The sequence below is a fragment of the Myripristis murdjan genome, chromosome 5, assembly GCF_902150065.1.
Source record: "Myripristis murdjan chromosome 5, fMyrMur1.1, whole genome shotgun sequence".
In the NCBI taxonomy this organism is placed as follows: domain Eukaryota; kingdom Metazoa; phylum Chordata; class Actinopteri; order Holocentriformes; family Holocentridae; genus Myripristis; species Myripristis murdjan.
Genome location: NC_043984.1, coordinates 17,922,537 through 17,936,058, shown reverse-complemented (window position 1 = coordinate 17,936,058; position 13,522 = coordinate 17,922,537). Strand labels below are relative to the sequence as shown.

Sequence of the window (13,522 nt, the reverse complement as noted above, 5' to 3'; positions counted from 1 at the left end):
TATGACCCATGCTGCTTGAAGAGTAAGGAGATACCTTGAGGTGTGGCAGGAAGCAGGCGTCTCTTTGGCGACCTCCGTGAGTCGCGATAGAGAGGCTGCTCATCATCGTCATAGTAACTGTCAGGGTGGTGGTAACCTTTGGGAGTCTCATACTCCGTGTCACTGTTCTGATACCTGCCAAAATGATAAATATTATATAACAGTTCTTACAAAACCTCAGAGAGTTTACAAAAGCTGGAAGCCATCCAAAACATCTGAAAAAAAGTTTCCCTTTTTTTTAAATGGAAAAAGTGAATTCAAAATGTAATACCTGTCCCCTGACAGCATGCTGTCATCTTCATAAAACTCTTCTCCACTGTAGTACTCTCCAGAGAAGCGATCCTCGTCAAACTCCTCCTCCCTGCGGATGGTCGGGTGGCGGCCATCCCCTCCGTGGGACCTGATGGAAGGTCAGGGCACAAGGGTCAGAGGGTGCATGTTGCTGCTCTGCACGGGGTCATGGGAACAGGGCCATGCACTGCCATGCAGACGCAAGCCTCCAGGGAGCAGCGATGCAACTGAACGACTTTATTTACCAAGTCACCACAGCCTAACCAAGACAACAGGCAGAAGTTTCAAGCCGAAGAGCATCACTCAGTGTTTCATTTGACAACAAATCATTCATTTTGATATTCTCAGTCAAATTAATTAAAACACCGATATCTTTGTTGTTAGGAATCGCGGAGAAGATTGTATGTAGGACTTGGTAATTTGTAGGATGTACACATAAATAAATAGTGGTGTCTTCAAATTGGGATTTTAAAAGCATTCTCATATACTTCCTTGGATTCAGGCATCTGGATCCTCCTCAAAGCAAGCGCGTCGCTTCATTTGGTGGTGCTCTCCTTCCTCGCCGACACATGCATAAAGCAGGGCTGCTCTACGCTGTATGCTGGCCACTCACATTCAGTGTAAACTCTCCTTTTGTTTTGAAGCATTGACACAGCTGTGTTGTAATTGAAGCTAGCGGTAATGTAAAAAAAATGACTGGCCAGCATATAGTACATAACACTGACTTAGCAGGGATGCAACCATTCACTGATCCAAAATCAAGTCAAAATAAATATATATAGACAAATAAATACATAGCTAAAAAAATAAACAAATATATATATATATATATTCCTCCTTTGCCGTGGATGCATACTTCTGGAGCCATACCTAGGAGAACAACATACCTAACATAGGTCTCATAGTAGCGCCTTCTGTCCAAGAAAGCAGAGGGACGGTTGAGAGAAAGCATTTTGGTTAGGCAGGAGACAGGGAGGAGAGAACACAGAGAAAAAGGGGGGGGCATGACATATATATTGCAGAGTATATGAAACATATACAGCATTCTCATATATATGTATGAGGAGGAAAGAGCGTGATGGCAAAGTGTTGGACTCCAATGTTGGTTGACAATTCCATTATCGTCACTAAAGATAGGAAACAAACTAAAAGTCGTTTCTCTTTTGTAAAGTGGCAGGAATGAAATTGTCGCCACAGACTCATTGGGTACCGAACAGAGGAAGGCCCAATACTAAACATGTGGTATGGGAAACAGAGAGATAGTGCACTATTGGTCACTTACGTAATTAACTGTCAGTATGAAAGAGCGTTTTTGATACATTATGGAAAGAAGGGATAGCGTTATGGGTCTGTGAGAACGGAAGGTTTGATAAGGAGTTGGTCCCTGCCTGTGGAAAAAAAACACTTATGCAATATATAACGTCCTTACAGTGAGTCTACTGATAACAGCACTGTGTAAAAACTAATCCCAGTGTACTCTGTTGCTGTAGTTGGGTGCAACAACATCACACATCCTGAGGCAACTGCATGAACGAAAGACTCAAAACCTCCCTGAAGCAAACAATTTAGTGATGGAAATTTTTTTTTTTAAAAAAGTTCTATACAGTTCTAATCTATCCTGCCACCTGGACAGTAGCAGGATAGTTGTATTTGAAGCCTCAGTCTAATACTTCAAAGTAAAAAAAATCCACCCTCACCTACTCTTCCACCAGCTGTTATATATCATCCGTTTGTCATGGTCATTGCATTCCAGGAGTTATTTTGTGCGGAAGAGGTGTAATTTAATTTTTTCCTTGTGTACCTATTTCCACTCAGCTTGGCTTGTCTACTCTATTTCTGTGGGTGATTTTCTGAGTTTTTCAGGCATCCTGAAAAACTCAGAAGGGTGTTGCTTTTGGCCTATAAATCTAGCTAGCCAGCAAACCAGTTTGTGATCACTGAGAAATGTGTCTAAACACATCTATTCCTCTTACTATTTATGCAATGCCCAACATGTGTTGTAGCCACACTGAATAATGATCTATTGAAGATAATGTCAACCAAGAAAGTTGTAATGGGAAGTAAAGAATATTTATGACAAAATTTCCAAATAGAAAAATTTTACAAAACTCATTGTGGAGTTGGAAAAATGCCATGTCAGCTGCAGCCTCATATCTGGGACATGACATTAACTATGTCCTTTTATTTGCACACTAGAGAGTGCAAGGGTACCAGTTTGCTACCTGCACGTGCTTTGTCCTCACTGCTGTAGAAGAAAGGCAGCAAGATGGACTTAGTTCAGTTTAAACAAAACCCTGAGCTGAGGGTGGATTTTTGTTGACTCTGTTACTATCTGACAAATCTCATGCTAATGTTTCAACCACATCAGCAGCAGAGTGACGGCTGACGGTCAGTGTGCGGTTACCTTTGGCCCTGGGGCGTCCGGGGCTTGTCGTAGTCGTAGTAGGAGCTGCGCAGACCTGGGTAGCCGTTGGGAGGCGCGTGCTCGTAGTAGCGATGGTGTCCCCCGTTGGGCAGACTGGACACGTTGGCATTGTTGAGGTTGATGTTGGTGGATTTGGGTGACTTGCCGTAGGAGTTGTGGTGGCGGTGGTGATGGTGGTGGTGGTGATGATGGTGGTTGGGGTGGGACATTGCATTGGCTCGACACAAGCGTCCCATGGGCTGCTCCATGTGGGCGTAGTGAGGGGGCGGCTGCACCTGAAGAGGCCGCTGGGTGGCGTTGGTCTGGTGGCCATTGGATCGCCGGTGGCCCCCGTTCATGATATGGTTGCCAAAGAGTCCGCCATTACGCTGTGAAGGAATGTTCAAGGTCAAAACGCCAAGGCTTCCACTTCTTACAAAGAGAACAAATGTGCTATTGATGTTAAGACTGGGGGTTGGTTTTCTTTTTTGAAATTGTATGGGCAAAAAATAAGTTCAGAAGCTGGTTTAATGGCTTATGGCATATGTGAGCAAAATGAATGCACTGTTCGTTTGTTTGGACTGAAATGGACAAAAAAACATAAAAAGCCCAAATAAACTCAGTAAAATAAAGAGCTCTCATCTGTAGATCAGTACATTAGAGTTTGTTTTAGTATATTTCCCCCCGCTAAGGTAAAGATGTCACACAGTTAAATATTGCTCTTTCACAAACCTCAGACAGAGGACAAGCACAATATTAAACTTAATGCCACAGACATTTGCCCTGACACGCAGGTAAAATTAAATCAGTTACCCTATAAATTTCCTCGTCTTCCTCTGGAATAAAGTCTACTAGCTCGTCATCTTGCAGATCACATGATATCGCTCGGCGAATTTCGGGCCCGATATCATGCAGCGTGCGAAGGCCAGCCTGTAACCATGACAACAACAGGGCTAAGAGCTACAGCCGGGACCTTCCTCTGAGTCAAGAGACTCCTGACAATACCAAATGCAGCATCATACAACCACAACCACACATACGGGGCAGACACATGTATTCACTGAAGTATGCAACACCTGGTTTTCACAACGCTAGACAGACTGTGAGAGATGAGAACACTGAGACAGACAGATGTGCTCTCCTGAATGTGAGTATACTCAGCTGAGGTGTCTTGTGCAGCACCCAGCTGTGCCCTCTCTAATATCATCTTTGGTGAATGTTGTAAGAAATTACTTGTACTTTTTCTTTCCCTTCCCATTTAGTTTAACCAAATTTGCAAGATATTCACAAAGGTTTCAATACAGCCAAAAAAATAAGCTTTCAGTGGAAACAATAATTGGATCGATCTTGACATGATCGTCTGACATGATAAATGGTATTTTAGCCAAAGATAATGGAAATGGAAACAGGCTTGGCATATGAGACGATGGGTAACCTGTGATGCACAAAAAACACCTTATGATGATGATAATGCATGGAGACAGTGACACACTTAACATCAACATCTATGACATGTAAGCACACGGAGACATGAGCAGCAGTGGTAAAGATCACACACTAGACACATGTACACCACAGGAACAGATTCAAACTAGGGATGCACAATAACATTGGCACACTCATTGGTGTCAGCCAATATTGGCTTTAAAATGAAATATCGGTATTGGCCCAAGATGAAAATTTCTGCCGATATTGGAAATAGGTCAAATTAACCCTGGTTGTGGCTACTCTCAGCACTGTTTCCGACAGAAGATCCTCCAAGCCTGTTTAAATAGGATGAATCACATTTTGTTTGAAATAAAGTGTTATAAAAATGTTTTACATAACCTAAATTGAAGTAGTTTTCTTATTTTTCTCCAATAAATATGTACATTTTGAGAAGCATTGTACTTTATGTCTGCATTTGCCAGGGGGCATCACCTAAGAGTAGGCATAATAATGATGTTTATTCCACTACAGGAGAGACCTGATGTTCTCTGCAATTACAGGTGGAAAAAAATATGTGCATTTATCAGTATCGGCATCGCCATTCAGCAAAAGAGTTGGAAAATATCGTTGTATTGGGAATCAGCAAAAAATCCAATATCGTGCATCCCTACTACAAACTGTACACCATTATCTTTGATCATGAATGACTTTCTGAATCATAAACCATATCACTGTCATACTTGATGTGACCGCTTTAACAGACATAAATTCACAGTACTACAGCTCTCATGGATCTGTTTTCCACACACACACACACACACACACACACACACACACACACACACACACACACACACACACACACACACACACACACACACAAACAGAAACACACTCGAAGGCTCACCTGTAGAGCAATGGCTGTGTTGTTTTGGGAGGGGTGTGCACCCACCAGGCCTTCCTCTTTACGTTTCTTGAATTTCCTAAAGTAGTCCTGTATCAGGAAGGTGGCATAGAACTTCCCCACGGTTACCTCATCATCTGAGTGAACAGACCACACAAACGCTTCCTGTGTCAGCAGGTCACTACACAGTACCCTGAGAGAGAGGCTGTCCATGAACCCTTCCCCCTCGCCCCGCCTCCTCAACACACTGGGCCCAACACCTCAGGACTCCAGACAAGCAGCACCTCCTGCTGTAAATGTGATGCACTCATCTCTGCTAAACAAAAGACTTATATCCACACCATATACATCCATCTTGATGGTGTATATACTGTACCTCAATTTGCACCACCTGAAATCCTTTTCTGTGGTCCCAAGAGGGAAAAAAGAACAAATATATGTGACAATGCCTTCAGTTAAGATTTAATGATCAAAGTTACATCTTCTATATTATATGTGTTATTTTAACTTAAAGTAGATGGTGCAAATCAATGCTGAAACACCTATTAATGGGACTTTTTTTTAAGGTGACAGCAATATAGCTGCTGTAGCTTCTCTTTATCCCCAAATGAGAGACTGATGATAAAGAGAACACAAAAAGCACAATGAGGGCCAAACCTACTTTATGTTATGGTTCAAACTACTGGTAATATTCAATCTGAATAATTGGTAGTGTTATTTAGACAGCATTATTATTAGATAACAGAGAAAGTGATCAATATGTCAGTAAAGTTTAATTCGAGCTGCTATTATTATGTTACCTTTTTTGGATCCACTCATATAGCTTTTGCTATGTTTTCTTAGAAGAATCTGTGTTGTAAGTTATTTCTAAGAATGCCGTTTACTCTACTACTTTAGCACATGCAAGCAAGCAGAAGTAGGCATACATGTCAGTACGTTAGTGTCAGAGTTTATGTTCAGTTTTGTGCTTGTATTATGTGACGTATGTAAGTCAGCAAATGTTGTACGTTTTGTACTTTTTGGCCAATGGATATACACATATATATATTTGTAGTCCAGAGTGTGTGCGTGAGTGTGTGAGAATCATTCTGAAGCAGGGGTCTGAGTCACTTTAAACAAGCACGCTGGGGACAGAGATCGGAGAGAGAGGCAACACTAGTTCCATGCCACCACCCTAAAACAGAACTGCTTCAGAATATTCTGAAGTACTTAAAAAGTTTTGGATACATAGATAAACAGTATAAGGAAAAGAAGCTGTGGAAGCTCAAGCAGTGAGAGAAGGACAGAGAGAAGAAATCAGATAGAGAGAGGACAGAGCGAGAGAGATTAAGAAAAGAGAGAGATTAGTGAGAAAGACAGAGCATGCACTTGCACAGTGGTCTACAAGGCCATGCAAGCCCAAAGCCCAGCAGAGAATCAGTAGCCTCCATCAGCATCCAGGGCAGGAGGGAGAGTGTGGATTACACACACACATGGAAAAATACATACTGCTGAGGGGCAACCAGGAGAATATAAGCAGAGCAGAAACAGCAGGATTCAGCTTTATTCATGTGTGAGTGTCTGTCTGGCTGTGTGCAGCCTATGGTGCTCATTTAAAGATGGACTTTGTGTATTTTAGAACATTACTATCAAAGTGGTCTCTCGTTTCATGTCATTTTAAACACAGAGAATGAGAAGTGGTGCGTGCATTCAGTACGACACAGTGTTGTGTGTGATTTTGTGCAGGTTCAGTTATGTGTCAAAACATGAGAAAAGGACAATCAAGAATATGTGGTTTCTTCTGACAGACAGGCCGATTCCACTAACCACCAGCAGGGGGCACCACTTGATCCAGCAGCTTCATGCTGGTTCTCTTCCAGATTTTCTTGATGACAGCCCTCAGCTCTTCATTAGCCTGCTCTAGATTACCTACACCACAGGGGGGGAAAAAACTCCCTGAGAAACGAGTACAGCAGTTTATAGCTATTTTCATTCCATGCAAGCTCCTATTTACAATTAAAGAGAACATTAAATTGCGTGTGAGCCAGCAGTGCGTTTTATATTTGTTTCTGCAACAGTGCAGTGTGGTGTGATTTGTGCTTGTGTCATACCATCTGTTTTGATCTTCAGGGCTGTCCGAACCAACGCAAACAGAGTGGCATTAAACATGACTGTGCCGTCACTGTTCAGAGGCATGTTCATGGCTACCAGCCTCTGAAACAAGAGAGAGGTTAATGGCCTTTAGCATGCAAGAGCTGCTCAGCTAGTGTAATCTGTGCCTGTGTCCATGTGTGTAAAAAGTGAAAGAGAAAGAGGAGGGAAGGAGCGGAGACCTTGCATGCCACTCTGTGAGGGCACAGTTTGCCGAAGCCGAGAGGAGGCTGGATACGACGGAGCAGGGTCACAACATCCAGATGCTTAATTCTGCCCCTGTATGTGAGAAAAGTCAGGCGTAAAAGGTCACTTGTCAATGTACTTACAGAGAGACACACTGCTACACACAAGCTTGAATGTAAAATACTTGTGGTACAAAATAAAGCACATACTTAGCCTCCGGGTCATACTCTGACCAGATTCTTTTGAACTCATCTAGGTGGTGTGGGCCGAGAATGGACCAATCACGTGTCAGATAGTCAAAGTTGTCCATGATGACAGCCACAAACAAATTGATAATCTGCAGAAGCCGCAAGAAAACATCTTAGTCAGTGTGTGTTTAGTGTTGCAGTGCCTCTTCTTGTGTGTATATCTGCAGGTGTGAATAATTGTGGGAATATATGCCTCAGTGCAGTCAGCAGAGTCTCAGGGTGCATTTGTATTTTTTTTTTTTTTTAAAGCTACAGCTAGCTAGCTTGGAATGGTTTCAGAACAGTTTGTATGACAGTAAATATCAGCCATAATCTTTGTTGAATGCGGCTGTGTATTGTGACCAAAAAGTCCCACCTTTTGGTACTGTATATATATATATATATATATATATATATATATATGTGTGTGTGTGTGTTTGATGGTATATAAATATAATAGAAATATCATATTCATGCTCATTTTCACAATAACAAAACATTTATTTGCCTTTGTTTAGTAGATATTGCTCAGTAAATACGAATAACTAGTATATACTCTGCATTGCAAGCCCTATTAATATTTAAGCTCAATATGAACTATATGCCATTGTTGCATAGGCCTTGCCCACATTATAAACCAAAACCTAATAATTAGGGCTGACTTGGGTGTTCAACAAAGCGTATTTGTAAAGCAAAGACTGCTGGATCTGGCTGCAAAGTTTGATTTGAATCAGGCTTACTTGGCGTGAGCTACAGACATTTAAATTCGTAATTGTCACTTAAGTGCTTCCTTTTGTCAAATTCCAAAAAAATATATAATATATATTCTCCTAAAAATCTTAAAAATCATTTTTAAGGTGCACCATAACAAAAGTACAGCATAGTGCTTATGTACCAGGAAGGCGCACAGCATGTAGAAGCTGATGAAGTAGATGATGGCAAATCCACTGCCACAAGTCATCTCCTCTCCAGGGTTGTAGTCGGACTCTGGATCACACAGTTTGCCTGGCATGCATGCCAACATGATTTCTTGCCATGCCTCACCAGTGGCACACCTGGGGAAAATGCGTTAATCAGACACGACAGACCAAACAGTCACTCAGCAATGCAGACCCATGAGAGTGAAAAAACACTGTCAATTCCCTCCTGATCCCTGACTCCTACAGACCTGAAGAGCAGCAGCACGGCCTGAGGGAAGGTCTGGAAGTTGTTGTTTCTGTTGATGTGAGTGCCATCCACCATGGCGATCTTACCAAACACCTAAAATCCAAATATTGTCTGTATGAATATAACTGCGAATCCAACCAAGGTAAAACTGAGTGGAAATGCATTTTCCATCAGCCTTAGTTACCAACCTGCATGCCAATCACAGCATAGATGAAGAACAGCATGGCGATCAGAAGAGCAACATATGGCAGGGCCTAAAGGAAAATAAGCGAAAGAAAAAGTAGAGCAAGGTTGATATTAACGCACCAGTGACTTGAATATTTCCCTCAGTCAGTCATGAGGTTCATAAAAGTATGAGGCCTCACCTGGAAGGATTTGATAAAAGTCCACAGCAGGGTGCGAATGCCCTCCCCTCTGCTCAGCAGCTTGACCAATCGCATGACTCGAAACAGACGGAAGAAGGTGATGGAGATGCGAGCGCTGTCCTCAGTGTTCTGTGGGGAATGCGCCAAGAGTCAGAGGATGGCAGAGTAACAGCGTATTTACTGTACACAGAGTGCCTGGCTGTGCTTTACTGGATGATGAGGTCTGAAGTGAGACCTAGGAACGAGATACATATGGGCTGAAAAAGCAGCACTGCATCTTTATGAGAGGGAAAACTGTTCAAGCCTTTGAATCATGTTTAGTTTTGAATTTAAACAAAGCTCATTTCTGTGGTCTGGTAGAGTAATTTCATGTAGCAAATACATGGCTCTTCTTTTGAGACCAAAAGGACAAACTGAGAGTGATACAGAGCGCAGTCTCTCATGCAGTGTAGCTGCAGCTGATATGTTTCTGTCAGTCTGCGTCCAAAGCACTGTCAGGAGCTCTGTCACTGTACAGACCTACAGGGGAGGAAGCAAGGAGGCAAGCATGCTGGAAAAACCTTGCCATACTTGACAGGACACATCTGCACAAGCATGGCACCCTCAGTCCAGAGTCACTGCATGCGGAGTCACAGTGGGACCAACCCTGACGGGTCGGCCAGGGGGTTCATAGGTCAAAGCTGGGTGACCTGATCCCAGGGGTCATCCATGGGTCACTACCCCACGCAAGAATGGTGGCAGAGACCATGTAGCAGTGTCAATGGTACAAACGTGAGGAGCGGCCCAAAACCGCTCCCACCTAACAGGACACACACTGCCACGTTTGAGTGACACACTCTCCTTAAAAATAACTCCAAACAGTTAGGAAAATGAAGAGCAAAATTTTTGAGGAAATATGCAAACAAACAAACGAAACATCTGAAAACAAACATGAGAACGCAAAATACAGAGAATGGAAGACCTTACCATGAGAACACAAATGAAATTGAAACTAAGCAATACAGTAGATCATAGGAAGTATTGTAGACAACAGAAGAGATAACAAACGAAGAAACAAATGCTTAGCTAAACATGGGAATGGCCCTGAGAGAGGGGGGTGGGGTGGGGGGCGGAACATCTTACCCCCATCTCATCCACCTGAGGAGTCTCCGTTGGCTTTAAAATCAAAGACCTGCATTAATGACTTATACAAAGTTACCACACCCTGCAGGTCTCCCACATGTTGGGCCCAACACTTACACATAACATTTCAGTAAGTCTTTATCACACGCCAGGACATGTCATTCAAGACAAAGACAGCACTAAATGGCCACGCCTCTCACATACAGTATAAAACTTACGGGACAAAACTTATCTTATCGTTACACTATGACATCAAAGACAGACATTCATCAACGGCTTATCACAACCTATGCACACTGAAAATAATGACAGACAGAAAAGAATCTTAATGCTTTAAACGTTTAAGACTGCCACACAATAGGTTTGTAACGCTTAACAAAAATCCAGTGTGGGACTTACAATTGCATGTAACACTGACAAAACAACATGGACTTACTTAAATACTAATTAACATTTAAGACTGGCACACAACTTTATCACTCCCCCGTGTAATGGCTGTGACTGATGCGACTGTATGGTTTTTATGGTTGAAATGCTTGGTGGTCATGTTAATGAAAAGCTAACTGACTGACGTAAGACATTTCTATGAATTCATGTCATGATAAAAATGCTTTCTGATTGTTAACAGCACAAAGCCTGGATTCTTAACTACATGTTTATAGCCCTGTATCTTTGTATCTTGAGATACAGGCTAATACACATCAACATATGACTTGACCAGACAAAAATCACACATTGTGTGCATGATGCATCATTGTTACCACACATAAGGCTGTAGTAGATGTATCAGTCATTGACTATGTGTCAAGACAAAATGCCAACAGTATAAGACAACTCCAATCTCACTCTTATCTGGGTTGTAATGAATTTGTGTAACCAAGTTGTTTTGAAAATGAGGCTTTTAAGTGGCTGGAATGAAACAAATGTTGGACCAAAACAAGATGAACATAAAAGAATCGATCTATTAAGTCTCTCACACAAATCCACACCTATGCAAAATTATTTGATGAAACAGTTAGTAATAACGGCCATAGATTATAGGATGTTGGCAGTATCCAGGGTGTGCAATGTATACAGAGAGAGGCCAGGTGCGTAATAAAGTATAAATAGGATCCATCACAGTGATGCATATGCTGAACCTGCATTATGATACAATTTTACAGCAAAAGAACAGGAGTAACTCAACAGTGAATAGGCCTAATGTGAGCAGAAGGCAGGGCTCAGCACTGAAAACAAAGAGATACTCCAGACAGATATGGCTTCATTCAAATCCTTTGGCACAGTACTTCGCAAAACTGTCAGAATGAAGTGCAGAATGAACAGAAATGATAAAATGTAGAAGTAGCTTGAGGAGGTTCTTTAGGTAATCCTGGCCACAGCAGTTGATGGAGCATGCGTTTGAGCATTGCCATGTTGCAGAGAAGCACTGCACACACACACACACACACTCTCTCTCTCTCTCACACACACACACACACATACGCATGACATTTCTTGACAATGAGGAGCCATAAGTGATGCTGATAGCATTGCAGCAACCCATGCATGTCAACAGTGCCCTGCCACAAAGCTGCCACAGGAGGGCGCTCTCACAGTCCGGTGCAGAAAGAGATGAGCGGATGAAAGGGAAAGAGGGAAAGAGAGAAAGAGAGAGAGGACGAAGTGGGAGGAAAACAGAGATAATAACAAATAAAAACAGACAGACTGAGATATACTGAAAACAGACAAATAGGAAAGGCAGTAATGTAAAGAGAGAGAGAAAGAGAGAGAGAGATAGTTTCTGTAGAAGTGGTCATGCACCTGACTGGAGTCTACACACCTGCTCTACACATGAGCTCCATTTCTGAGCTTTAAGAGCTCACTACAGGAAGACAGAACAGAACACAGAGACAATCACTCACAAAGACACAAACACAAGATCATCAAAGAACCTCAAACTCAGCTGCATCAAAGCACCGTTAGTGTTATAGTGATATTACACCCGTCAGGATCACTTTAAGTGTCTTCTAATCCGCTGGTGAAATTTCAGTTCACAGGATCTTACCTGATAACTGCATCATGAACGAATGTGTAGTCTTTTTCTTTAATTAGAGGACTGTAATTGAAGCCTTATCTGAGTTTTAAGCCTAATAAAGCTGATAAAGCTTTTCATATACACCACACTTTTGTCACTACACGACCTAATTGGGTCGATTTTCCCTACTACTGACGCACACATCAAGCTGTGGTGGCCTACACAGCATTAAGGGAAGTGTTGCCAGATTTCAAACAGAGAACGAGCTTTACTGATTCTACATCTGTCCTCAGCGCTGTGTAGGATGGATACGTCCAAGCTCTGAGCTCCAGGGCCATTCTGTCTGGAGGTAAAGATCAAGAAGAGGATGGAAAGAGAGAAAGGGCAAGCTTCACACAGGTTCTATGGAGAAAACTGACCGGAGGGGAATCGAGCGGGTGGCCAAGCGCCATCTGTGAGAGGCGGGACATGGACAGGATGTTAGGGGATGAGGTGGACGAGCCTGACACGCCTCAGCATGCGTTTGGAGAGGTGATCAGGTGGGGAGCTAATCAATCACGCAACTCAAAGCATATGTACAGGCAAGCAAATAGCAAAAATGCAAACAAAAAATAAAAAAACAACAGATCGTAGATCAGAATAAAAGGAATAGTAATATCTGATCTAGTTGCCACATGCAATGACAGCAAACCAGAAAAAATTGCGGTGGGTGAAAGGTGCCTCACAAGATCCATTATGAAAGGCCTTGTGAATTCAACATTATGTCACTTATCATTCACACAATATACTCACTCACTCACACACACACACACACACACACACACACACACACACACATATGCACACACACAGACACGCACGCACACAGGTTGGAGTGCACACACATAAAACACACATGCATAAAAACAGATCACCTACACGTCACAAAACATTATAACATGGTTAGTGCTTATCCACTGACACTCATGCAGACACACATTTTATAACACAAACACAGAAACACTGAGATATGAAATATAACTCCAGAAAAACAGCACTGCAGCTCAGAAACTAGAGCACTCAGAAGGGCTGTGGGGATGGTAGGCAGGTTGAGCAGTGAGACTTTGGTACACCGCACCTATAATAAGCACGGTCTAACCATATCTGTTCACAAAAAAACCCACTGGTGAAATGTTCCTCCTCCTGGTGTGTGTCTGCCTCTTAGACTATGAATTTGAACATCTGCAGCAGCATTTTTTTTTTTTA

At 42.3% G+C, this 13,522-nt stretch overlaps 1 protein-coding gene across 1 annotated transcript in view; it reads right to left on the bottom strand.

The window, feature by feature from the left end:
- LOC115358772 (voltage-dependent L-type calcium channel subunit alpha-1D-like) overlaps positions 1–13,522 on the bottom strand; it is a 68,070-nt gene that overhangs the window by 5,763 nt on the left and 48,785 nt on the right. Inside the window, 14 exon segments of the mRNA XM_030050780.1 lie at positions 35–174; positions 311–439; positions 1,218–1,244; positions 2,735–3,123; positions 3,548–3,664; positions 5,070–5,203; positions 6,873–6,974; positions 7,157–7,259; positions 7,379–7,475; positions 7,592–7,719; positions 8,505–8,664; positions 8,778–8,869; positions 8,965–9,030; positions 9,142–9,270. Of these exon segments, the coding sequence (XP_029906640.1) occupies positions 35–174; positions 311–439; positions 1,218–1,244; positions 2,735–3,123; positions 3,548–3,664; positions 5,070–5,203; positions 6,873–6,974; positions 7,157–7,259; positions 7,379–7,475; positions 7,592–7,719; positions 8,505–8,664; positions 8,778–8,869; positions 8,965–9,030; positions 9,142–9,270 (1,813 nt within the window).